Source organism: Malurus melanocephalus, unplaced genomic scaffold (genome assembly GCF_030028575.1).
Source record: "Malurus melanocephalus ecotype Western Australia unplaced genomic scaffold, MMel_1.1 scaffold_167, whole genome shotgun sequence".
NCBI lineage: Eukaryota > Metazoa > Chordata > Aves > Passeriformes > Maluridae > Malurus > Malurus melanocephalus.
The window spans coordinates 1482462-1509863 of record NW_026623399.1 but is presented as its reverse complement, the minus strand read 5'-3'; the positions used below and the strand labels follow the sequence as shown (position 1 = coordinate 1509863).

General features: G+C 39.2%; 1 protein-coding gene across 1 annotated transcript in view; it reads right to left on the bottom strand.

Moving 5' to 3' along the window:
* Positions 1–27402, bottom strand: part of LOC130577103 (low-density lipoprotein receptor-related protein 1B-like) — a gene marked incomplete at its 3' end in the record, with an annotated part of 422888 nt that overhangs the window by 90397 nt on the left and 305089 nt on the right. Inside the window, exons 4-5 of the mRNA XM_057372230.1 lie at positions 5887–6006; positions 4016–4144 (exon numbers count right to left, since the gene is read on the bottom strand). Of these exons, the coding sequence (XP_057228213.1) occupies positions 4016–4144; positions 5887–6006 (249 nt within the window). The remainder of the gene's footprint in view (positions 1–4015; positions 4145–5886; positions 6007–27402) is intronic.

Below are 27402 nucleotides of genomic sequence, written 5' to 3'. Positions count from 1 at the left end.
TATATTCTTTCTAACATGGATTTTGTTTATTCTTTTTTTTTTTATCCTTACTCATTCCATAATATATATTCCTTGTAGCACCTCCTGTCCCTCTCCAGTAAATCCCACATGGACATTTGTGTAAAACCCCACTTCTGTAGTTACTTTTAGACTTTACTGCCTCTCCTCATCACCCTCACATTCACCTTCACCCATCCATCACTCACATCTGTGCATAAACATTGATTGTCTCTGAATTTCAGAAGATAGCTGAGAGCTGCAGGATTGAATTTCTTTGTAAAGCAAAGCTCTCCAGTCTTGTTTGTTTTTTCCTTTCTGAACAATAAGGTAGTGGGGGGTTCTTGCTGAGCCATTTTTGTTTGAAATCTGCCAGGTAGATCCTTTTGCAGTCAGTGTCTGTAAATCTCTCTTTCCCTCTGCTCTTAGCAACTTTGGGGAAGAAAGCCAAGCTTAAGAACTTCTGTCCCTGTCACCCACCAGCCCAGACTGGCACAAAGGAGCGTTGCCATCTGCACCCTGCTSAGTCTGGGGATTTATTTTTACCTCYRACAGSTCYGYRCTYRGCTTCTCCCTCCCCAAAAACAACACYGCTGCCTCCTTCTGGATCCAATCAMTCTTTTCCCACCTAKCAGCAGTGTGAAAAGACCTTTATTATTATTATTTTTTGCGCTTCTGCTTTGTGTTAAGCCGGATATTTCCTCACAAAGCCTCAAAGAGAAGGCAGCTCACGGGAGCTGTTTCAGCTCCAAAGCCACCAGGTGGTTTAGGACTATGACAGAGAACCCCATCACTGCTTTGAACAGACCTATTGAAAACTGCAATGTGGATTTAACACCTCACTAAACTCCAGAGAAAGGCTGTGTTTTGGTATTAAGGTCGAAGGCATCAGGGAATTCTTAAAAAGAATTCGCTTCAAACCTCTSGAGCAACAGTTGTAATCAAACCCTGCTGCAAAGGTATTTTAAGGACTGAGGTTCTGCTCAGCAGGCACTGTCACACATTAAAAATACAGGAACTGGATTGCTGAGCTTGAAATCATATTTTTAAATGCATAAAGACATTAAATAATTCAATGGTTTAAATCAGTTAATCGTGGTTTTTCAYAGTGGGGTAGATTACCTGCTTCCTCCAGTGTTGCTCAGATAAAGGCTCATTTCTAATTTGAAAAACATAATTTATTAATGATAAAATGATACAAAAATATTAAAAGTTTCTACAAAAAAACATTAGAATTTCCTACTAAAATACATAAATCAACTTGCTGCATAGCGTAATGCAGATGGAAAACGGAAGATAATAAAAAAATCATGTCTTCACCATCACAAAAATTGCTTGTCTGTTCCTCGAAAACAGAATCTACAAAGCCAAAAAGTTTAGTGGACAGATCTATGGTGAGTTCCAGTGACCTGACAGCAGCTTTTCAAACAAGTGGACTTCATGTGTGTTATTTTTTCACAAGTTTTTTTCTTTTTTTTTTCCCCTGTTTTTTCCATTTTATAAGAAAGATAAGAAGTGAATAGCTCTTTAATCCAGGGAAGTTTTATGATTCATCCTCCTTGACTGAAATGAAAGCATCTTCCTTTGAATTATGYTTAAGATGGAGTAGTGGAAAAGATGAAAGACTTGCATTTCCCTCCTACCTGATCTTGTCTAAAATTCAGATCAATAAGTGATGCCACAACAAATCAGAAATAAAGATGCTTTGCACTGCCAACAGACTTCTCATCTGGAAGAAAACCCTCAGAAATGCCAGCATTTTCTACTTTTTCCGCCACAACTATATGGAAAGCAAAAACCCCAGAATTGAGTGTTTACAAGCAGCTTAAGCCCCCTTTTCCTGGGRTGTGCATTGTAAATCAAAATGACTTTGCTGTCACCAGTACATGTATTGTATAGAAATCTGAAAAAAATACTGAGCAGTCCAATTGTATTTTGACATTATTTCTGATGTTTAACCATCATGTACCTCACAAATGGCTTGTTTTATTTCTRAAGTCTCAAAATGTAATTCTCTGAGATTTTACAAGAAAATTGTGTTGTCAAATCACTTTAACAAGGCTGATGCTTTTTCTAAATGCTAGAATTTTTTTTCTTTTCTTTAGTGATTATCAGTTCATCCCACTTTATCTACATGACAAATGTTTCTTACCACACAGCATTTCTCTCTAGATTGGCTTTGAAGATATAAAACAAACCAGGAACTTTTATAAAACAAATTAATTTCTTTTCCTCAGTTAGATATTCCCAATTCTGTAATTTTCTTTYCTTAAATGCTTTCCTCATCAAATGTAGATCTTGCAATATAGGCATAAAATTTGGTAAACAAAGAAGTTCTGAAACTCTGTTCAGCAAAGGTGTGTTTTGTTTCATTTTCACCTCTGAAGAAATCATTAACTGTTTCTTTTATTCATAAAAAGAAAATATGGTTAAAAAGTCTGGGAAAAAAAAAAAACCCAGGTGAGCTTCCAGCTGTTTTGRTACCTATTTTAACATCCTTCCCAAAGGGACTGTGCAGCTAAAAGCTCTCAGCTCTGGAGTTATTTAATTGTGCTGAGGAAGAGAATGCAGAATTTAATGAGGGAGCTCTTTTTCCATCCTTATTATCTTTAGGTTCTTTAAGGAAAAAAAAAAGGGTTGATAATTTTTCTAAGTGCTGGGTTTCTTTTTTCCTTAGACAGCTTTTTTMGTTTTTCTTGGATTCTGTTCTTCTGACCCAAAGCTGCCTTGTATTTACACCAAAAAACCCCAAAGTAATGAGCAACACTCGTTTCAGTGATCCTATTGTCCTGCAGGGGTTTCTCTGATTAATGAGCAGTGATTCCTTTCTGAAAATAACAGCAAATGTGAAACCCACTGTCAAAAAAACATGACACAGTAGTAAAAAATACAGAGAAGTTCCTTATTAATGTGATGTGTTTCATCGTGACACCAACAGCTCGCTACAGTGCTCAGCTGTTCCCCACTTTTCTCTGTGTAAAAAGGGAAATTAAAAGGGTCATCCCAAGCCCAGCACTGGCACCATGAGGATTTCCTGATCTAAAATTGCATTATTGATTTTTATGTGTGGAGAAAGAAGAATATTAAATTATTTTCACTTTGCATGGACTTTCTTATCTCACGAGGCTTCCCTGAGGCTTTTTATTTTTTTCTTTTTAAAGTCATGTGTGGATCAAGAAAACAGAACACAAGCAGGAACATATTCTGYAACTCTTACTGGGGATCAAGTCAGAACATATGCAGCAATGTTCTTTAGGTGAAGAAGCCTCAAAACAAACAGTACACCTTCCTATTTCCTGATGGCAAAGTAAGTTACAAAAAGGAAAACTTAAAAATATAYATACAACAAACATGACTTCATCCTYGGCTGCATGTGCTTCAGCATTGTGGATGCTGAAGAATTCCGTAAGGACCTTTTTAGGGTTTTTAATATAAAAGTATTGTTAATTCATTATGCTGAAKAAGAAAACACTGTGTACAATATTGCCTCATTAAACACAATTGACTAATTTCCCCAAATACCCAACCCACTATAAGTAATGAAAACATGCACTAAGCAACAAAAAGCCTCRTGTGAATATGTATATCAGGAAATTCACCTCTTGGGATAAAGCAAGGACAAAGCAATCTCATGTCTTTTTTCATCCTAAGGGTACAATTACCTCATGATCATTTCCCCTGTCTCCATTGTCTTCCCAGAGTAAACAGCCTTTTTTTTATTTGTGTGAGGAAAAAATCTTTGATTTATTTATGAACAGGGAAACTGGGAACTCTTCTAATCTTGGCTGAATTGAGTATTTTGCTTTAATTAATAATAACCAGATAATAACTTTTAATATTTCCCTTGGAGTATTGTCTTAGTAAGTGAATTTTTTTTTTCTAAGGTTGTTCTCTGGCTCTTTGTAGTTGAACAAAGGAAAGTTCATSTCACCTGTGTTCATCTCTGTCTTTTCATGTGAGTCCTCTAGGACCAAACCACAAAATACTTTCAGGAGGGTAAAAWGAGGTTAAAACTTACTATTTTTGGCCTTGCAGGACTTGTTATCAGGCTGAAGCACATAACCCTCCACGCAGCTGCAGGTGTAGGATCCATCTGTGTTCACACACGTCTGGCTACAGCTCCCATACGTGTCACATTCATTCACATCTAAAGGGACATTAACAAGATTTCAGGATTAGGGGGAAAAAAAGAAATTCAATAAAATTCAGAATTCTAAGAGAGATGCTTAAGTCATTAAGTCTTTTTAGAGTGAGGCTTGATGCTTTCCCCTTCTCAGGCCATGAATTTATCATGGATGTTGTCTCTTAAATAACTCAAGTAGCCAAAAAAGAAGGGTAGGAGTTTTCAAGCTCAATAGCTTTTAATTTTGAAAAATAAAACCTTCATTATTTAAAGTAAATGTATGCTAGGGAGACATTTGGGTCCTTGTTAGTACTAGAGACCACGAGTTATCAGGGCTGATGAATGGAGCAGCATTTCAGGAGAGGAAATAATTGATTATCCTTCTCAACCTATTTATGCTGGCAATGTCTTACAGTTCCTAAATGAGCTGTCACCACTTCTCCATTAAACCACCATCCAGCATCAAAAACTACAGACTCTTCTAATAAATATGAAGAACTATTTTCTTGACTAGGGTGTATAAGGATAATGCCATAAAATCAAGATAAGCTGTTTAACAGTGGTTGAGGGTTTAAGCAATAAATTGAAGTTCTAAAGAACCTGCTCTTTAAATTATTTCCTGAGATATATTTTTAATCATGAAACATGACAACCATAGAGAGGAAGAATTTATAATAAATTACATTTATGAAGAATCTGGCTCAGTACTTTTAGTTGGGGAGARAAGTGATWGGTAGTGAGCACATCTATGAAACAATAGAACTCCAATATGATTAAGAGAAAAAATAAACCAAGAAACAAACACATGGATAGACAATGAACAAGTCATATATTTAAAAAAATGGAAGAGAACAGTCTACACTTTAAGTCTATGGTTTCAGTCTACAATTAATTACTCCAAAGTAACGTTCCCAGCTAAGTTGTATGACCTTGRGAGTGTTCATTTATCAAATTCTAATCTAGGTGTGACTTTATGGCCSTGAGGTGAAACACTCCAGGTTTTACAGGCTCTCCTGATGGGGAGGTGCAGAGAAAGAGGCTCATGCTACCATAACTCCTCCATAACTCCTCCAGTTATGATCCTTCAAGAATTTCAGAGAGCTCCTGCTGGGGCACAGGAGCATCAAAGACTCAGGAGGGAGGTCCTGATTCTCATTTTAGGGGCTCTGTTCCCCATTCCCTGCCCCAAAAGCCCATGCTTGTCCCTGACCAAAAATATCTATATATAAAACTATCACTATATTTATAACTAAACTAATTATTACTATTATTACTATCATTATTATTACTTATTTCACTTTATTATACATATTATTAAAAACTGTTATTCCCTTTTACTCATATTCTTACCTAAAAAGCCCATAATCTTCAAAACTATAGTAATTTAAAAAAAAAACAAAAAACAAAACCGTATCCAACACTCCAAGAAGAATCCCTACCTTCATTAACAAACACGTCTTTCAAATGTGTCTTTCAAGATACATTTTAGCACCCAACAGTAAAACTCAAAAGCACAAAGAAAAATGAAAGTACAAAAGGAATAACAGTTTTTAAGCAACCTATTTTTATATTCTAAATATAAAAGCCTCACTAAACAACACCATATAATCTAACTTATCTTAATTCAAATAACAGATACTCATAGCTATATTTTTCTCATTTTGACACCTTTGAAGAAGGCTGARGAGGTGACAGTGCTGTCCTGGCTGTCCCTATGGCCCTGACAGGACACGGGGTGTTAATGTCACTSTGAATTTCTGTTTTACCTGTGCAGCTCCTCCCGTCGCTGCCCGTTTCATACCCGTCCCTGCAGTAACACCGGGTGCTGTTCCTGGTGATGGCACATTTGTACTGGCAATTCATCTGCTGGCACTTGGGGAGCAATTCTGTAAACGACAGCAGAGCAAAATGGTACTAAATATTTGTATTATTGCTAAAATTGCAAACTTTACAGACTTTCATATATATATTTAAGTGAATGTGTCAGGAAGGAAATACCACCACTATTTACATCAGCTGGAAGTATATCACACCCGCCCTGTAAAAAGMTTGTTATGAAAATTGCCTTTCAGCCAGTTAAAAATTAGAAATCGACATTTCATTTCTATCAAGAATTGCTCACAAGTTTATTATTGACAGGTACTGTAGCTCTGCTGAAACATCCATTTTTTGCACATTAGTCATAACAATGATTTGAAAAACAAAATGAAACAAAACAAAACCAAACCTGAAGTGGTTAGATTATAGTTATAAAAACAACCAAGATTATGAGAAATGTTTCAACATCTATGTCTTTATTATTCCTCAAACCAATTGATTTTCTAACTTTTTWAAGCTTGTTTTGATTTATTGATATACACACAACCCTCATACCAAACAATGGGAATATATACTGCCTCAATAATTTCATGTTGGATGTGTAATGCTGGATAAATAGTGGGCATTATAAATATGTCATTACTGCTGACATCCTTCACAGAATCTGCTGCTTAAATCACACCATCAGCACAAGGCATGATGCTAACAAACTGAAGAAATATTGTAGAAATACAGACTGCAATGTTTTCCAGCAGGAAACCACACAAACCAAACAAAAACCCCTCCAACACTTCCCAGCCTCAAGTTGTGTGCCGTGTTTCAATAATTATGCTGATCAAAAAAACCCAGTATTTTAATGAACAACTTTTTTTTTTTTTTTTTTCCTTCAGAAAAATGGAAAAAAGGATTGAGAAATGCAGCTTAAGGAGTTGCTCTGAGGGTATTTTTCAAACCTATGCAGATGGATCTGCCAATGGACAGAGAAATTTCTGCTACAGGGCTGGCTTTAAGAAACCGGGTATGACCTGAGGAAAAAGAGAAATCTGTATTTTAATATGTGAACAGTTTTAATCCATTTGATCATTATTCATCGAGTTCTACTTCGGAGTAGAATGAACATGAATATGAAGAAGAGTCTCTATCAGCATCTGAGCCCTGGAGCTTCCATTCTGGAATGACTTCCACTGTCAAAATAAAGCTGAAATTTTTTGGGAAAAGTGGATGTGGCTGGCACACAGAGTTAGTACTTMTTCTAACGCAACTATTCCAGAAAGAAAGAGGTTTCACACAATTATCTCAGGGCATTCCCTAGAATTTTGTGTGCCACACAATCTACAGACTGCCTAGAGGCTGATAAACCACATACTGTCTAAATCTGCCCATTTTCCCCATAATTTCTGCTGTTTCTCTGCCTTTTGGGCCCCTGTGCATAGCAAGATAATATATTTTTTGGCTGTAGCTGGCTTTGTTGGTTTCTCGTCCCTAGCCCAGTCCTTAAATCTGCTACACCTTTCCAAGAACAAATCCCACACCAAAGGCAAACCGGGGAATTTCCCTAAAGGCACCCTGAAATGGTGCTGGCACCAGAAAAGGTGCTGTTTATTTAATACAACTATCTGAACAAAATCAACACATACATTTCATTTTCTAAGCAAACATGGATCAACTGTCCTTTACCACCTATAATTTTCCTTCTCAAATATTTGCCTGACGCTATTCCTACTGGATGAGAACAGTTTCACTCACAAACAGGACTTGGTTTGTTTGYACTCTTTCCATAGAGGATGCAGACAAATTGAACCACAACAGTGGGACCTGCACGAAACCAGGAAAGCTGGAGAACAGCGACACAAATGGGCAAGTGGAAAAATTATGGAAAAATTAACAAAAAAGACCAGTCTATCTGTTCTTTTTTTTTCCCCCCCACAAAGAATTGTTGCATGTCATTGATTTTAAGTTGTTGCAGCATCATCTGAGTGTCTTTTAGCAGCAAAATGGTTGCATTTTTCTTCCACAAAGTATTAAAAGATACTTTGATAAGGGGGAATGGTTTTAAATTGATAGAGGATAGATTTAGATTTGGTATTAGGATGAAATTCTTCWCTGTGAGGGTGRKGAGGMCCTGGCACAGGGTGCCCAGAGAAGCTGTGGCTGCCCCTGGATCCCTGGAAGTGTCCAARGCCAGGWTGGATRGGGCTTGGAGMAACCTGGSATAGTGAAAGGTGTCCCTGCCYRTGGCAGGGGGTTGGAAYGGGGTGATCTCTAAAATTCCTYMMAATCCAAACCRTTCTGGGATTCTCTGATAGCTGAAGTGCTGTGGATAGAACAGRGATTCTCTAAGGAAACCTTCTACTCATACTTCCTTCTCCTGCACATGTCCTTACATTGACTTTTTTCCAAATATTGTCTGATCCTGTTGATCAATGAAGGAAATCATTACAAATTTGTTTCCTAAAAAAACATATTTAACCGCTCACTGTCAAGACCAGGGAAAACCAAAACACCTTCCCTCATTTTAGCCATCCAGGAAAAGAAGGAAGCAATCATCTGCCTCAAGTTTCACACTCAAACTGCTTCTCACTGGAGGGCAACAGCAGCCAGCCACAAATTGCTCAAATCCACCAGACTTCCCCATAAAACCATTAAAGAACCACTGCTGGCTGCCATCTGTTTCTGACTTCACACTAACATTTTCCCCTCCTCCCCCAAATTATTCATCAGATCATTTCAAATGTRTTTTGTTTTCTGATTGTGACAGACACTTTCTGGCCCCAGAACATTTTTTGCTCTGTTACTGATCTGCTAACCCTGCCAGGGGAACCCATAAGTGAAAAAGGAATAAATACAATAAAAACATAAGAGAGTGAGAATATCTAGAATATAACAAAATAGAATAAAAAAAAAGAATAGATTAGGAAAGAATATTTCATTTGGAAGGGACCTACAATGACCATCTTAGTCCCGCTGCCTGAGCCCTTCAGGACTGACCAAAAGTTAGGGCATGTTATTAAGACCACTGCCTGATGCTTTTTATAAATAAAACATCAAACAGTAAAATACAAAATATATTTCCTATTTTACTAGTTATTTTGTAAGAGCWGCTATACTGATCCTGAAAACCTTTGGAAGAAAACAGAGTTTGACTGCCTCTGGCAATGTTTGAAATATTGAAGGACAAGCTATGGAAGACAGTGTGTACATTTATGGCTTGGTTAGAGTTGTAACAGGCTTCTTGGGAAGTGAGGAGGCAAAGAAAATCATGAAGCAGAACACTGATATTTTTAATGCTCCAGATAGGACATTTAAAGAGATAAAAGCCAGGGACTGTCATTTCTTGTCTTTTCTAAAATTCTGCACCTACTTTGATCTCCCTTTCTCAGYGAGAACTGGTTTACAAAGTACACAGGCAGTGAAGAATGAGCATCACTGAGCTTYCCACTTTTATCACAGCTACAGAAACCTCTGAATTTGTCAAAGCACGGTCTGTCTGCTGCAAGATTTAAAGGAAGGAGCTGCACTGAAGGGAACAACAGGAGAGAGCTTTATAGCTCCCTGGCAGACCCACAGTTCAAGCCAAGGAGCTGCAGAGCAAGCGAGGATTTGCAGAAATACAGGGTAGCAGAAGCAGCTGTGAGTGCCTTTAGGATGATCTATTTTCCCCAAGCCCAGGGAGAAGKGACAATTCATCCAGCTCTGATTCAGGTCATTTTGTTCAATGTTTTCTTTCTTCCACAGGAGACRTGAAGGGCAGCATTTTTTACCTCCCCACATCTCCAGGAAGGATCCTCTCTGAAGCTGAAATCCGGATTTGCCACAAAAGCCACCCTTGGCTTTCTCAGACACCCATGTCAGCCTGATGCTTCCTGATTTTGATGTTGCTCTCCCTGCCAGGCATCTGGTCCCACAGGAGAGCAGTCAATCAGGCAAAGATGCTGCTGATCTCATCTCCCCTAAAGTGTTACACCTTTGACAATGACTCAGAGGAGCTGTAAGCTTCCCGGACAAACTGCTCCCGCAGGAATTCGCCGTAATAAAATCCTGCCTTCATTTATTCCTTCTGTGCTCAATGAAATACACTGCTTATCACAGTTCATTCAAGATGAATGATCCAAGGAACTAACTTCTCTTGAATGGCTTTCTAATGGAAGGTTTAAGCAATCGCTCTGACTATCCTTTTTGTCACTTCCTCCTGAGCCAAAACAAGGTTCACAAAGGGTTCACACMAGGTTCTCATGCTCAGATGTTTTGGCTGTTTCTGTGAACAAGAAAAGCAGTTCAGCTTGCAGTGTCTTAATACTGAAATTATTCCTTTGGGGGCTGTTTGGGATTGTCAAAAAAGTAGACTGGATTTACCAATGGATCTGTTAGCTTTGTCTTACCTGAGAGGAAAAACAACCAAGGCCAGGTTGGAACCTCACCCAGTGGAAGGGGTCCCAGCCTTGGTAGGGTGGTGTGGGCTGGAATGAGATGATCCTTAAGGTCCCTTCCAACCCAAACCTTTCTGGGATTCTGGGATTCAGATTTCTATGAAAACAGATTTGACACACACAGTAAAATGTATTTAGCTGCCATTGTTTCTGATCCACTCGCAGGATAATAAAACCCTTGGGCTGCAGTGGGGTCCCAGTTGTGTTTCATAAGTRCATCTGTAATATATAAATCCTGTCCTGCTCCTTTTGTAAAGACAATCTATGCTGGAGAGTACTGACAGCCTTTCAGAACTCTGTGAATCAAAATTTACTGATTATGGAATGTTGATAATCATCAATAACACAAACCTGCTGCAAATAAAAGAAACTGGCTGAAGTTTACTGAAGTGCTGGAAGTACAAGACAATACACCATGGGRATAACAGCAGTGCTGCTGTTGTCAGTTCAGGAGTTCCCAATTTGAAACAACAAAGGATCCTTGTCACACAGCTCATCAGAGAGTGACCATGAACTACCAGGTTTTTCCCTTCCAGGGAAAAGGGGAAACGCATCAGTGAGAGCTTTGGGATAAGCATTTCCCAGACACAAAGTGTTGATGCCAACCCCCAGGATGCTCCTGAGTGCCTTCCTTCACTGCCTGCAGCTGTGCACACCTCAGTGGATTTGTGGAAAATAAACTCAGCTTAACCAGAATCAGAGCCTCAGGGATTAGCAGGGGAATGGAGAGCTGCAGTATGAGGGGAGACTGCAAGTTTTTGTGTTGATTGGAGCCAGGGGATGAAAATGAAGTGGAATTATGACTGCTGTCTATGAATATATCAGAGGATCAACAGCGGGGAAAGAGACAATTTAAACTAAAGGGCTATTGGCAGAAGTACAAATGAGTATAAATTGCCCATTAATAAATTCTGGCTGAAAATGAGAAGGTTCTTAGCTATTACCATAATCAGGTTCTGGAACTCCTCTCTGAGTGGGAACAGCAGGGACACAAAAYAAGTGCTTGCTTTTGACATGGATCATGATAGGCCAACAAAAAACAGCATATGGGAAGGGCCCTCAAAATCCAGGAACCATTTATGTGACTCATGAGGTTCCTTCTCTGGATTACCTGATGCTGAAACACAATTTTTCTTTATGGACCTAAGATTAACCCTTTTTTTCCCCCCTTGTCTCTGAAATATAACCAAAGGAAAACTGAGCAGACCTTTTTACTGGACTATTCTAATTGAACTCCATGCATTCTCTTCTCTTAAATATTCGTATTCTTTTCTGTGCCTTTGTGTTTCATAAATTTACTTGGTCTTATCTCTGTGTTACTCAGTTTTTGTGATTCAATATTCATACACTGATGTCTAGACTATTCTTATCACACATTTGCTGTAAGCCTTATTTTTCTTTTCTGGTTTATTYTTTGAGTTTTTGAAGTACAATCTTTTCACAAATTAGACTTTGTTGTAATCCACCGTGAGTTTTTTGTTTGTTTGTTATTGTTGATGTTAGAGACACAATATAAAGCTGCATGATTTGCTTCTCTGGCTGAAAAGAGTGGCTTGATTGATAGAATTCAATTACTAGATTGAAAGAATGCAGCATGGTTTTATCTTACATTTGTTGGCCATTTTATCAGTATTTAATATCTTACCATAGAAAAAAATACAGAACTTTGTAATGAACTTTGTTAGACACCTCAGCCCAAAACKCTGTCAAGGCAGAGGCACCACTGAAAAAGAGAAATGGAAATCAGAGATCAGGTTCATCCCCTTATAGCCCTGCTGTGGGTGAGGTCAGCCAAATTCGGGAGAGAAGAATAAGAAGTCAAATTTAAATATGTTATTTTTTATTAGCCCCTAGAATAAACCACCCATTCAGTAAAATAAACCAACCTGGGATATGTTAAAGACTCACCCATTGACAGCTCAGGACTGCAGGAAGAGCAGAATTTCTGTACAATTCACAGACAGAAATCCCCAAAYCAGACCCCCAAATGACAACTTTCAAACTCTGTATCCTGAACCCTGAGAGCAAGCTAAAGCAAATTTTAAGCCCTGGCTATAACTGCAAGCCTTTTCCTCACAGATGAGGAGACCTCCTGAGATGTCTAAGTGAGGACTGGTGTTAGTGACTCCCTTTGCTTAAACTCCTGAGTGCARAATCTCCTTCTAAGGCTGGAGTGTTACAGCAACATTTCTAAGCCAGAAGCAGAGAAATGATACCTGAAAATGGTGCTTGGTCCTGGGTACCAGGCTGATCCTGAATTTTCCATGAAACAGTTACTGGGTGAGATGTGTTAACAGATTAACACCATTCCCACCCTTTTTCATTGCTACAATCATCAGGCACCTGAGCCTTTTTCCCAGCAGAATTGATTCAACCTGCGAATGTGGAGGAAAGGTTGATGGGCTGTGATGTGTGAACACCCCTGAGGCTCAGCAAACACCTGGGCAGCCCCTCCTAAACAACTGCTGTGGGGACAATGCTGTCATGCAAAGGCAGATTTTTGTCATATTATTATAATTTTAAAGAAAAAAATTGAGTTAATTCGTTGTGCCAGAGCTGAGCCCCATCAGTGGCTTATCCACAGTGGAGAATTTTGGTCTGTAGCACCAAAGGATGAAGGAATTTTTCCTGGGAACAGAGCAGTTCAAGGGGAGCCCTCCTGAGCATGGAGGCACACGGATTGTACACCACAAATTCCACCTGAGCATCTCAACCCTCCCACACTTCGCTGTCTATGTGTTGGCAGTCAGGTGCTGAACAACCCAATTTGTTACTTTAAACAGACATTGCAGCATTTTTGTCTATTTTATGATTACAGGAAAATTACGTATCTTGTTTAATCTGCTTGTCAGCCTGCACACAACCAGGAGTGCCTCACTGTGATTATTGTTCAGTGGAATTCTGAACACTGTTCACGTCTTGCTGAGTAAGTTTGGGCTGCTTCAGAGTAACAAGATACTACTTGGAAAAGATAGGGTTTTTGTTTTTGTTTTTTCTTTTTTTCCCCTGTCATTTCCAACATATTGAAGTCAGAGAGAAGAAGGGAATATTGCAGGAAAAAAAATAAACAAAAAAACAAAAAAGAAAGTGCACACCCACACACACACAAAACCAACAAAAATCAAAAATCTAACCAAACAAACAAAAAAAAAAAGAAAAAACAACAAAGAACACAACAAAAGAAACTCCCACCAAAAAATAAAACAAACAAACAAAAAGCTTAAATAAGCAAAGATAAGCTTCCAAACCATACCCCATTCAGCGCTGCCTCACTGACATAACCATCTTCAAAATATTCCTTAACAGTATCTCCCTACCCAGTTCATAGATCAATCTGTTTTTCAAGGATGTACTACTGAAATTTCTGCCTGCCTAAATCTTGACCTACATGATTTGGCTCGGCTTCAAAACAATTTGTTTTATGTGGTGATCTTCAGCTAGAGCATCRCACAACACTTTCAAAGATGAGATCAGCAGGTAGGAGGAATGTAGAGAAATATTACCTTCACCCATGGAAATGGCTCATTATCCTGACCTTTYGCTGTTTTAGTTATGCCTTGGCTGCCACACACAAGAATAAGCCATAGAAAAGTTCCCAYGGGAAATAACAAACTGGGTAAATGACTTCATGACTGAAGAGAATAATTTATCTGTTTTTTATTTAACCTGGATACAAGATATCAATTTAAAAGTACAGCTATGAGAAGATCAGACATTTATTTATGTTTATACAAAACTGTTCATAGTTTTAGGCCTTTTCATGGTATTGAATACATGTTCACTGAGGTACAGATAATTATCATTAAATTAGGTGTGTCCAATGAGATATGAAGCCTGGCAATACTGCACGTGTTAACAGGCCAAAGATGAAAATGAAAATACAAAAATTGAGTAATAAAGTTTGTGAATGGTGCTAATGACTGGCAGAATGGATAAATTACAGAGAGGTCCAGAAATCAGCAGGAGCAGCTCACCTGGGCTTCTCAGCAGTTTGGACCAAGCTGTATAAAATGAGTTTCTAGCTCACAATTTCTCACCCTTGTAAGTAAATTGCAATTCAGTGCCTGAGGARGGCTTGGAGACCAAAGCAGCAATTTGGTGGCAGGAGCAGAGCAGGGCTCTGGTGGGAAAAATGCTCAGTAATGTTTTGTTCCCTTCATGTGGCACACCAAGATGTCTTGGTCCTCTGCTGGAATKCCACTTTGCAGAGATAAATAACAAGTTTAGATTCTCTGTTTTGTTGCCTCACCTAGTGCTGTTGCTATCATGGTGCAATAGAGCTGTGGAACTTTTAAAGCATTGCAGAGAGGCCAAAAGATTATTAATTTTCTTTCATTGATACTTGAGGGGGTGAAGAAAAAGAAAGGAGAAAAAAAAAATAGAGAGGAAAAAACCCAAAACTACCTGGCATCCTTATTTACTTTGCTCGGTTCTCAGTTACGTGGAAAAACATAATTAAATCATCCTGAAATCACAAAAGACACCGATAATAGCTTTTCCCAACGCCCAATTTCATGCCTCTTCATGGAAGTAGTACCTCAGAAATTGCTTCTCTTCGTGACTACAACTACACTTGACAGATAAAATCCTCAAAAAATTGCCAAGCAGAAACCTCAGGCTCATGAGGCAGAGCTTTCCTGGAAACTCAGCCAAGGATTTGGAATCAATTACAAAAACAGCAACAGGTTMCAGAGAGCCAAACAGGCAATGCACTCAGAGAACTTTGCTTCTGTGCAAGTAAAGGATAACAGAAAGGACTCCAAGTTAGATGCAAATTAAAAACTGGTATCAAGAAAATATAACATGGGAGAAATAAAATTCTTATTCAATTGCTGACTGTTTTTTGTTGTTCCTGGGAGACAGACATACATATTTCTGAACTGTGGCAGAGGTTACAATAAGTGACACACTTCCTCACAAGCAGATGTTCAGTCAGCTAAAGAGGCTGAACATTTAAATCTCTCCCTGCAGCAAGGAGAGTGGGATTTAAGTCGACTTCTGGAGCGTGTTCACCCCGTTGGATGCGCACAATTCATAACAAATTCTACTTAAAGTTGTATATTGCTGCTGGTGTCTGAAAGAGCMAAAATTGCCAGTTCTCAAGGTCCTGATGCAGGAATTTTCCTGAGCACCCCTCGCTCACAGGGGTGTTACCAACCTCACACAYGGATGGCACTGTGCACAAGTGCAGGCGTCCAGGGGAGATGGAAAATGGGAAACCTGAAATCCCAAAGTCTAGAACATCACTGGGATTCAAACCTGCTCTCCTGCTGYCTGGGAAGGCACACACCATGTCATGTTTGGTGATTTGATGTCATCTCACCTGGCAYCCAGCTGGGATTGCTCAGCAGCAGCTTTTCTGGAAGCACCAAATTCAGAGAGGAAAACGCTGCAAATTCTGGCACCGTTTGCTGCCATTTCACTGTGACTCATCTCTCCTTGGTGCATTTCTTGTATTTTCACCACCTAACGAGCCCTCAGCCTTTGGCAATGTGCCTTTGATTCAGTGGCACTGACTTKGAAAGCAACAGAAGGCCAAGAACAGCTTTTCATTCATTTCTTCCTTCAGCTGCAACCACAGACCTACCCAGAGCATCCTTATTGCCCACACATCCTGTTCCCATAGCCACATATATATATACACATAGAGATATATGAAAGCTTCATTTTACCAAATATTTTAAACAGGATAATGTAATTTATTGTTGTTTTTTTTTTGTTTGTTTTTGGGTTTTTTTTGGGTTTTTTTTTTTTTTTTTTTTACCAAATATTTTAAACAGGATAATGTAATTTATTTTGTTTTGTTTTTTGATTTTTTTTTGTTTGTTTGTTTGTTTGTTTTTTTTGGGTTTTTTTGGTTTTTTTTTTTTTTTACTGTAAGTTACCCAGCTCTAATTTCAGGATTTTTTGCTAAGCATTTCAAGTCTTTAGAGACCAAAATAAAACCCTTCCCTCTGTAAATCAAAGAACTGGTGAGCAGAATACTCCAGTGATGAATCATTTCAGCCACCTGTAGCTTTTATGGTCAGGTACAGTTAMATTTTTATGCAGCTGCATGTACCTTTCCATGTGGAGGAAAAGAAAAAAATAAGAGAAAAATGCAGTTTTTCACAGGAGATGSCATTGACACGTTTTATTAGTGGCTATAAAATAAATAAATGTCATCCCTGTATCCTGCCCCTTGCTTCATTCTCCACGCCACAAGCAGGAAAAGCTGAGAAATAAGTTAATAAAACATGATGATTCTCAGTGCCAATTCCAGCTTTCCAGAGCCCGAGATTATTGGAGRCCCAGCTGCAAAGGGTAACACTGAAAATGAGAGACTCAGGGATGTGCTTCAGAGGTTGAAGGGCAGCACAAAGATCAGCCCCATTTCTGGCTCCTGAGAATAAATATGGAATTGCCATGGTATTTACACAAGGGCTTCAACGCTCAGCTACCACATTCTGGCACATTAAAAGTTAACCTGGCTCTTCCCTGGCTTCTCAAGGGAGAAAAAAAAAAAAAAAAAATCATCTGTTTCTGTTTTTCTCCAGAAACCTTTTCTAAATCTTCTGATTATTTTAGACAACAGTCCAACTGTGCCAAAGGCTTGGCTTAAGACAATGAATAAAAGCTTGGTGAGGATTGCTGCTTCTCTCAAACATTATTTACAGATATTCTCCCCACAAACCAAACTTCTGGCCTGGTGTAGCTTTTCACAGCTTCTTAAAACTAAAAAATTCCACTTGCTCTTGGCTCATTCCAGGTYTGGCTGAGAACCTCATTATTTCCTCCTTAGAGAACTATTGAGCCCCACGTATGTAGGGTTCAGCAGGCAAAGCCACCTGCACCCAAATTAAGAAGTTAATAAACAAATGCATCACCTTAGCTTCTATTTGTAGCTATTTTTTAAATCTCAGGATGAATTTTTGCAACATTAGGACTCTTGGAAATAAAATCATCCAGTATAACAGTGTACAACCGGCATTATTAAAATACTGTTACCTCAATATTGTGTGKAAGTAAATTTAGATTTATATAACAGTTCTAAACAGCTATTTGCAATACGTTTTTTCAGGCACAAATATTGTTAAAATACCTTTAATTATGTATATATCTTCATTATATTCCATTTGTGAAATACAAAGCAAAAACTCAAATAYATTTATGAAACATCACTGGAACAAACTTAGGCCTTAATCACCTTCTTGCTATTCCTTGTTACCAGTAAAAACTTATACACACACAAAGTTAAAGATAAAATTGGAGTAGCCAAGAAGAAAGGGGRAAAAAAGAAAAAAATAAGTAATTTATTTCTTTACTGTCTTATGAGAAAAGCCATTAAGTACATGAATATCAGAAGGATCTGTAAAGTAAAAAATCTGAATAGATGATTACTGTGAAAACAAAGAGGCATTTAAAGAGGGAATGAGTTAGAATAGTTGCAGGATAATTAAATTCCTCGTGAMGAAAACAGAAATTGAAAATTAAATTGGGAGAGCAGTTGCAGCAACAGCAGCTGCAGCTAAATTTAAATGTGCACACTTCACCTTCACGTTTTCTAACAGTCGAAATATAATAATTGTACTCAAATTAAGAAAAAAAAAAGCCTTGCTTCATTTTGCCAAGTCTATTAGCACAAACTAATTCTTTTTTAATTTATTTGTTTTTTGCCCTGTTTCAGTATGTCTTTTTGATATCTCCCAAGTTTTTAATTTTGCTCCATTCTCCTCATTTTCCCTCCCTCCAGCACTCTCCCAGAAGTTCTCCATTCTGAACACATTCAATTATTCTACAAAAATGCACCATTTTCTACTTCTCCCAAACTTTTTCACTGCTCTCAGGCCAGAACAAAGGACACCAGAAACAAAAAAGCTTTTCTTTCAACTGCTTTTAAAAGGCACGGCATTTCCAACTAAAAGAAAATTACACAATACTTAATATTAAAGTGTGAAAAACAATTTCACTACCACAGTTAAAAGAGGAGAGGTTTCAGAAGGCAAAATTGTGTTATTTTGCAGCACTTTTCCTTTCTTGTTTCTCTTGTAGGACAAGTCAGATTAGAAAATTCATTATTGAAAACTCCTCACTGCTACCTGACTACACCTTGCAATTAATTGAAACTATTCAATATGCATAAAATCCATGATGTGGGGTTTTTTTTTTTTTGTTTGGTTTTTTTTTTTTTTTTTTTTTTTTTTTTTTTTTTTTTTTTTTTTTTTTGTTTGTTTTTTTTTTGTTTGTTTTTCTTGTTCCACACTTTAATGACTTCTGTGAGTGGATTCCAGCCTCACCTGCTGCTGTGGGACCACGTCCCCTCAAGGCACGTTTCCACCAAATGGTTCCCTCACCTGAAGTTTTGCAAATGCCACAGTTTTCATGAATTTAATCAGATTTTTTTTTTTCCTGTGTGTATGTGCCAGTGGCATTTCAGAGCGATGAGGAGACAGCAACTCCCATTTCCTGCAGCAGCTCTTTCACACTCCTTCCACACTTCTCTCCCCAGGTGCAGAAGGAGAAGGACAAATCCAGCAACATTCAGTGGTTAAACATCAGCTCACGAGCAGCTTTGGTTATTTCTTCTGTGTAACATGCATTTCTTTAAATGTGAGAAAGAAAATTTGTTCTGTGGATGGTAAGAAAATGTTGCTGGTTTGCTACTCCAGTTTTGGTGTTAACTCATACTCCAGTTTTGGTGTTAAATCAAACTCCAGGTTTGGTGTTAATTCACTTTTTCCACTCTGTCATGTTTCCCCCTCCCAAACTGATCCATTTTCAGAAACATACAATAGGAATTACCTGAGAATAGACCACATTTCAGGAGAATACAGCAGATCACAGGAGGAATCCGCCCTGGGCACACATCCATACAGGTTTGTTTCCTTCTTTCCAGAATTAACCTCCTTGTGGCATGGCCCGGCTTTTATATTTCTAATAGTACAACTTACAGTGATAATTTAAACATCTGGAGAAAATCCTCCATTTCTGCATCCCACAAAGCCACCCTCTAATGATCTGTCAACCAGTGATGCCACCCCTCAGCCCTCCCCTGCACCACACAGTGCACCTCCAGATCTGTGGGGTAACACGTAGGGTGGCTGCACCCTGTGAAAGCAGATTTCAGCTGTAATAATATAAATGTTTGAATTTACATAAACCCATCCATGCATATTTAACACACAGAACTCCAGAACTCYTTCCCAARCCTTAYTGTCTCATGCAAAGTCAGCCTCACRTTTGCCTGCARCATCCAAGGAATCCTAAGGCAGAACAACCCAGAAAATCGTTTGTATCCTCGCAGCCACATCCAGTTCCAAGTGACGTCCTTTAAGYGGCTGATGAATGGACATTATTATAAAGATGTCTACAAGACAAGTCTATCGGAGGATCCCGAATAAAATAAAGACTTCAAATACCATTAAAGTTAATGAATTAGGTCAAGTCAGGTAATTTATCACCTGTCTGAACTGGAATCCAATCTGCAGCATCCTTTAAAAAGAGACACATTCAAATGAGGGAGTGTTCTCAGGGAAGTTCATAGTGAAGATAATCATAATTTAAACGAGAAAATGCCTGCATAGGTTTTTGCAAAATCTGACAAGGGATTCTGTGCAAAAGCAGCATGRTAAGCAAAAGCAAATTTCCACAAATTAGTTTGACCTTGATGAAAGRCACATATTTTATCAATCAGACTTAACAAATATTGACTTTCGGCATTAACCGAAGACATACATAAACATTCAGGTTGTTGAAACAGTTGTCAAGTTCGTTTTCCTTCTGAAATCACAGTTTGCTGATGAAGATCAAACTGAACTTAACCTCTTTAAAAAACCCGTGGTGCCTCATGAAGCACAAGTCAGATGGATTGGTCTTCTCTGCCAATCAGATRCTAAAAAAGGATGTGTCACACAAGCAAGCTGAAACCTGGAGCCAGAGAGCTGGCTAGGACACACAAAAAAATGAAACTTGGTATGGCTGCAACCACACTGGGCCCTGTGCCACRGCCCATCCTCCTACAGCAGCACCAGCTGGAGGCTCTCAGGGCACTCTTGCTTGTCAGTCCCCTTCACCATGGAGGTTTCCTTTCCATGGGAAGGCCACCAAAGCAGCTGCTTCAAGGAGCACCTTACGGGTCATCAAGCAGAGAACGTGCCTAAGAAAAGATTAATGCACAGTCACTGTTAAATTTTGAAAAATCTGAAAGATGGAAAAAATGTTTGAATGGAACTTTGAATTCTCTACTCAGTGGAGGAGGGAGGGGAGGGGAACAGCTCGTATACAGCGTTGCTGCCTTCTTTCAAATAACTCTAACAGCAACCCTCACCCTGGATAAACAAGATTCCCAACACGTTTCCTGGGCACTGGCTGAGCAGGTGCAGGGTCTGTCCTGCCAGGTGGGACACGAGCTCCAGCTTAAGGCAGGAGAACACTCCCCATCTGAGAGCACCAGGAGCTCGTCCCTCCTCTGAGCCCAAAACCCTCTCTGCACTGTCAGATTCCCCAGGAGGAGGCAAGATCAGGGACCACAGAGGCAGCCAAGAATRTGCAAACATTCCATAAGGTGAGTGTGAGACTGRCTTGGARCACAAACGGCTCTTTCTGTACCACRGTGCTCAGGCATCTMTTTTGTCATCAYATCCAGCCTTCAGCAAAGGAACACCTTGAGGCATTTCATGGCTCTGTTGACATTTCAATCAGGCTGCATTTAAATAGATTTTGTTGTGCTGAGTCTTATGTCTTGCTAAAATACTTCCCCTTCTAAATATGGAGTTATAAAGTTATTTACTAAGGTAAATTCTGACAGGGAATGCACCAAGAAAGCAGCAAAGCAGAAAGTCACAGTATTTGTCTCCCCTTTTTAAAAATTCTTTCCGTCTCTCCATTCTTCATCTGCTCCATGACTGGAGGCTGTGCACTGAGAGCACTGCAAAGACAGAAGCAGAGCTCCGTGAGGAATCTTCAGAACGGATTTCGCATGAGGAATGGCAAAAGAAGGTTTCTTTTCTCCTAGAACTGGCTGTAAAACGAGCTGGAGATCAGCCCACCTGCTGGAGTGGCCAAAAAGGGTCCAGGCCAACACAAGAAATCCGTGAACAGCCTGGGAATGAAAAGCTGCGAGTAACTCAGGGAGCCACTCAGCCAACCAAGCACGCCAACGCCTTTTCCTCCACTATTCTATTACAGGAAGCAATAGAAGCAAAGAACTGGCAGATGAAAATTGCCTCCATAATTTAGCAGCCTGTCTGTAATGACTGACTTCTCCACAAGCCGTGGAAACGTCAAAGCCTCCGCGAGCAGAGCGTGCAGAGCTCCTTTAAGCGGTTCGAGCACAGCGAGAACCTGGGAACCGCGGGCTCCTGAAACTCGGAGCAGCTCRCGCTCTTTGAAGAGAGAAGAAAAAACAAGAGTCAGTTAAGTTTCGTAACTGTCTCCTCTTCCACCTATTCCTGGCTAAGGAAAGTGACAGTTGGCTAATTCCAGACTATCTAGGTTTAAAGGGCTTTTTTTTTTTTTTTTTTTTTTTTTTTTTTTTTTTTTTTTTTTTTTTTTTTTTTTTTTTTTTTTTTTTTTTTTTTTTTTTCCTCCTAGAACAGGCTGTGTCTCTCTGCTGCTTTAGCTGTTCGGCAAGTGACAAATGTTACAGAGCCTGAGTATTTCCCTACGTGTACATTTAAGATTTGTACTAACTGCTGTTTATCCAGAGAAAGTAATGGCTTTGAATCCTGATGGAAATTACGGCGTGATACAGGCCAAGTTTTTACTGAATCTGGTTTTATGAGAAAGAATAAAACAAGTGTGCAGAGCTCTTCAGCAAGTTATACTGCTCCCTTTTTTAATACGTCTGGAAATATCTGATGCAGTGTGAAGGTGATCTCTGGAGGATACATCCAATGCCCACTGTTACCCTTACAATCCCATGCTGAAACATCATTGCCAAAAATAGCCTCCTAAAGGTGACACTTCTATAAAAGATGTCACAARTTGCAGCCAGAGCCTCAGGAGTATATGAGCCATCTTTACAGTGCTTCTGCACGTGTATTTCATGCATTTTTCTTTTCCTGTTTGATACTCCTTTTTCTATTTTATAGGAAAGTTTTAGGTTTGGAGATTATTTTTGATACATGCAGTTGTGCATGGGGCTTGCCTGAAACACCTCATTATTATATAAATGTGAATATATCTATTCACAGTGGGTTTGAGCCAGAAAAAGGAATCTGGAAGCCAAAGAGTGAGTGACCACTTTGAACAGTTACAAGGCAAAGAAAGACGATATTCCAACAAAAACTCATAATTTAATAAAAGAAGGGAAATTACACTGATTCCCCACACAGCTTCATATGAAACAGGTAAGGAACAGGTGTCAGCACAGCTACTTTTGCAAAGATTTCCATCTGTGTGTTCATTTTTAGAGGTCAACAATACATAAAATGATGGCTTTGGTGATCAGTGTAGAGATGCTTTTCACCATTCCCCAAACCATTCGTGCACTGACCAAAATGCAGGAGACAGTGAAAGAAGACTTGAAGAAACCCTTTGGAAAATTGCCTGGAGGCTGGCTGTGCTCAGCCCGTGCTGGATATTTCTGCACAGGCAATTCCCATCTCCAACCTGCTCGTTCAGAGCGTGACACTCCCTGACAGCCCCAAAATCTGCCCAAAACACACCGGAGTGACGAGGCCCAGCTTTCTGACACCTTCTCCTGGCCCAGCACAGGGACATTGGCAGAGCAGTGAGCTGATCTGAAGCCACATTTGGCACATTTTCCATGTATCAACACCATCATACGATTTTATTGCAGCATCCACCAAAAACTGCCTTTGCWCTACACTGACCATTTCTGCACTGACTTGTCCTTCTCAGAGAAATAACATCTCTCCACCAGTAAAATCCTATGGAATATTTATATAGAAAATGCTTATTATTATTCAGGTGACACAAAAGCTGTTGTGGGACCTAGAAGTGATGCTAATTTCAGGTCATATTTCCAACTGTAGCGAGCAGCTTCTTTTATTTTATATTTTATTTCACTTTTGCTTGCTCTGCTTGTCACTGCAGTGGGTGATTCAGGTACAGGATGCAGATGAGCTGCAGGATATGAGCTACTGGTCTAAGAAATATTCCAACAGTTTTACTACAATGCTTCGGACTCATTTCGCATACACAACCATTACGATAAAACATGAGGGGAAAAAACAACCCTGAATGGGTAAATTAATAAAAAAGGAATTGAGTAAATTAAGTAGGATCAGMATATMRCCCCTCTTACCTTTTTTACAGGGASAGGRATAWAATTTTAATAGCTTTTAGTACAACTAAGGAAAATTAATATTTTCTACTACTAACATTTCTAACATTTCTACTACTCCTAGTACCTCTACACCACATTGCTACTCCCACCTGTGACTGCACTATTCTCATCCACCCAGTTGTAAGGAGGGAGGCCTTGGTTGGCCTCTGTGTTTCACCCTAAAATATTTAAACAAATTGCAACTCATTARAGTAATTTTGGCTCCTAGGAGTAAGGATAAAATGAAAAGGAAAGTCGATTTCCTTGTAAGAATGAGGTACAGTRTCAAGCAGAGATTTGCCAAAAATCAGGCTTCACCTTTTAAAAGCAAACCCATGTCTTGATTTCAATAMAAATGAGAACAAAACTGGGATTATRCTTGGATGAAAGGACTGGTAACAAGACTCCCAATTAAAATTATACCCGCAAAATGCAACAATGTGTCAATCAGTAAGAAATCCAATTGTTCTGCAGCCCCCGGCTGCCTACCAGGCTCATCTMTCAGAAAAATACAACTATATCCAAAACTATTTCCAAAAATTCGTATGGAGAACTTCTAAGGGACCCGTATCACTTTTACCAACTTTTTATAATGTATAATGTTCTCTGAAGTGCCTTTATTAGTGCTTTCAGGGTTTTAATAAATTGAGAGACCATCCAAGATCAGAGGTTTATTTTCTTTCAAGCAGCACCTCCAAAAACCCTTCCAACATTCAGAAGTTCAAACCGAATGCTGACTATCACAGCGTGCTCTTCCTGACCTGAATATTTCAAATTCGGTTTTCTAATGAAACATCTCCCATCAAACACTTTTTTTTTTTAATTTTTTTTTTATTGACAATGGTGCGCTCCTCGGAACAAAGAGAACGACACCTCAAGAATGAGAAATGTGCATCTGCAACCCCTCCATATTTTACTGGCAACAAAAGTTCTCTGACTTCATGCWTTCTCCATACAAAAAAAGCCACCAGGGAAAGCTGTGCCATTAAAATCATAGGAGAATCAAGAGTGCACTAAGAGCCCATTATTGCTGCTAATGAGGCTGATACCGCTGCGTCGAGTTGCTCTTTGGCGGCTGCTGCGCCACAATTGAGGCAGCCTGACCGACTCAGATCCGATTGTCAAACACCCAGAAGGCAGCATGGGCAGGTCACGGGTCTGTGCAGCACCTGGCACGTGGGGAAAGCCAGCAGAAGGAGGATTGTTTGGAAAATTGGGAGTATGCAAGTGCCTGGTCTTTATCTTAGCAGAACGAGTGTGCGACAGAGGAAAGCTCTGCAGTTAAACCCCAGGATCGCTCCTGGGCTCCACCCAGGTTTCTGCAGCCTATTCCAACCTCCTCAGCCACTGCAATGGAGCAGGAGGATGGCTTAAAGGAGCTCTAAGAGTGTCTCCATTTCCCATGAACACCCTGAGATATGGCACACACATCCACATCCACCCCACCTGTGCTTCTCCCAGCTCAGCGTAAAAACGTGCGGTTAAAATATGACAATCGTAACTTCCCATTTTCAGATGAGAACATAATCGTAATTTCCCATTTTCAGATGGAAATACAACAATTGAAACTTCCCATTTTCAGATGAAAATACAATCATAACTTCCCATTTTCAGATGGCACCGTTTGTTAAAGGATGGGTGTCTGCTCTGTGCTTTCCCTCCTGCAGATGAAACATTGATAGCGGCTCTTGAAAATGTTCCTGAGAAATTCAAGAACTCGCTAGCACCTTCCAGGGTAAAGCAGCTCCTGAGAATTCCCACCGGTGCTCGGGGTGGGAAAGCAGGGAGGGCTCCCACAAGCAGCAGGTGACTGACTGTTCTCATTTTACAAAGTAGATTCACCAACGGAGCCGTAATCATGTGGGGAGGGCTACACTGAACTCAGTATTTTCACTGGAAGAGTAGGACAGGACAACTATTGCTGTATCAGGCAGGTCAATGAAGTAACATAATGGATTATTGGACCATATATACTCTAAAAATTTTGCTATTTATACCCAAAAATATGATTCAAAACTGGGAAGAAAACCCCATAAATGTCTAAGCCCATATTAAAGATACTGATGTCTCGCAGAATTTCAGAATTCACTTCACCTCTGGTTTTATTTTCTGCAATTAATGGACACATATACATTAATAAGCTACTTACAATACTATTTAAGATATTTAGTAAGATATTTAATAGCTAAACTTACAATTCAATTCCATATTTAAAGGGATCCGCTTCATATTAAATTATTTAATTTCATTCTTTGGAGATGACACAGCAAATATAAAAGGCGGGTATTGATACAAATCTGTGGAAAAGTAACTGAAAACTGGGAAAAAAACAACCAGTAGAACACCAAAAATCCCAAGTTAAGAGACCCAGTAAGATGACAATTACAGCTGAAAAATAAAAAAAAAAGCTAATATATTACCCTGATCTCCCATCTCTTGCAAGAATTACTGTAACCCAAGATACAATTTCTTTTTTCTTCCTTTAATGAAATGACATTCAAAAGCTCTTCAAGAAGAACAACTGGAAGCAGCTGCAATATTCTTTAGATTTTTAAAAAGAGATGAGATGACCTGATTGAAAAATGCTGGTCAGTAACAATAGCTTTGTCCCATCTTTTTTATTTTTTTTTTCTCTTTTTCCTCCCCCCAAAGGAGAAAAGTGCTTCCTGACTAAGAAAAGAGTGGGTACAAAGCATGTTCTCCTAATCACTCAGAGCTAACAGGTCCCAGCTGAGCCCTACCAGGCAACAAGCCTTCTATTTTCTTTCAAAGAAAGGGAAGTAAGCCTCATTTAGAGAATTTAGAAGTTGGATCATTTTTTTATTTCCCCTTGTGAATAGAAATGGCTGCAGAACAGGCTGACTAATGCTGCAGCAGCTCTTCAGAGCCAGACTGGGTTTATTGTGAAAAAGAAGAACAACTTGGTACCCCCTCTGCAGGAAACAAACACGTGTGGACATCCAGGGGCTCTTCTCAAACTGGCCACAACTCCAAACTCTATAGTAAGTATTAATAAATCTGAATTTTGATATGTTTAAAGTCATTTTTAGTGAACTATCAAAGTATTTCAGAACAGCTGAGAGATATTTAATTTTATCCCTGTTTCAAACACAGTAACCAGCAAGGGGAAACAAAAAACAAAAAAAAACCAAAAAACAAACCTAATGGATAGTTTCGGCTGTTTTACCTYGACCCTGACAAGAAATGACATACAACACAGAGCCTGGGGTTAATTTTGTCATTTAATGACTGGATCCTGTCAGTCAGAGAGGARATGTGTTAACAGAATCAGCTCAGGTGCAGGAGGGGGATTAGGACTCCTGTCTCTGTGTGGGACTGAGTGGCCAAAGGTTATCGCTCAGAATATTAAAACTAAAAGATGCTGATAAAACAGCTTAGCATGTTTAGTAGCTGCTGCACAAACACAAAAATCATTTCCACACTGAGCASAGAATCGATACAGAGAATTACTTCCAAATGCTGCTCAATGTCACCAGGGAAAGTCTGTCTCCAATCCAAGAGTCATCACCATCCCAGCACCTCTCCCACTCACTTCCCTCAGTGAGATTTTTTTCTGCATCTGAAAACTGTTTGACAACCTGCTCTTTTCCCACTACTCCTCTCCATCCCATGGTTTAAATACAAGGGGTACCAGCAGAATTAATTAGTTCTTAGTCTGCTCCATCAAGGAAAAAGCTCCATCAAGGAAAAATAAAGGAAAAAAAACAACAACAAAAAAAAGGCAAGACAAATTTTGCAAATTTTGT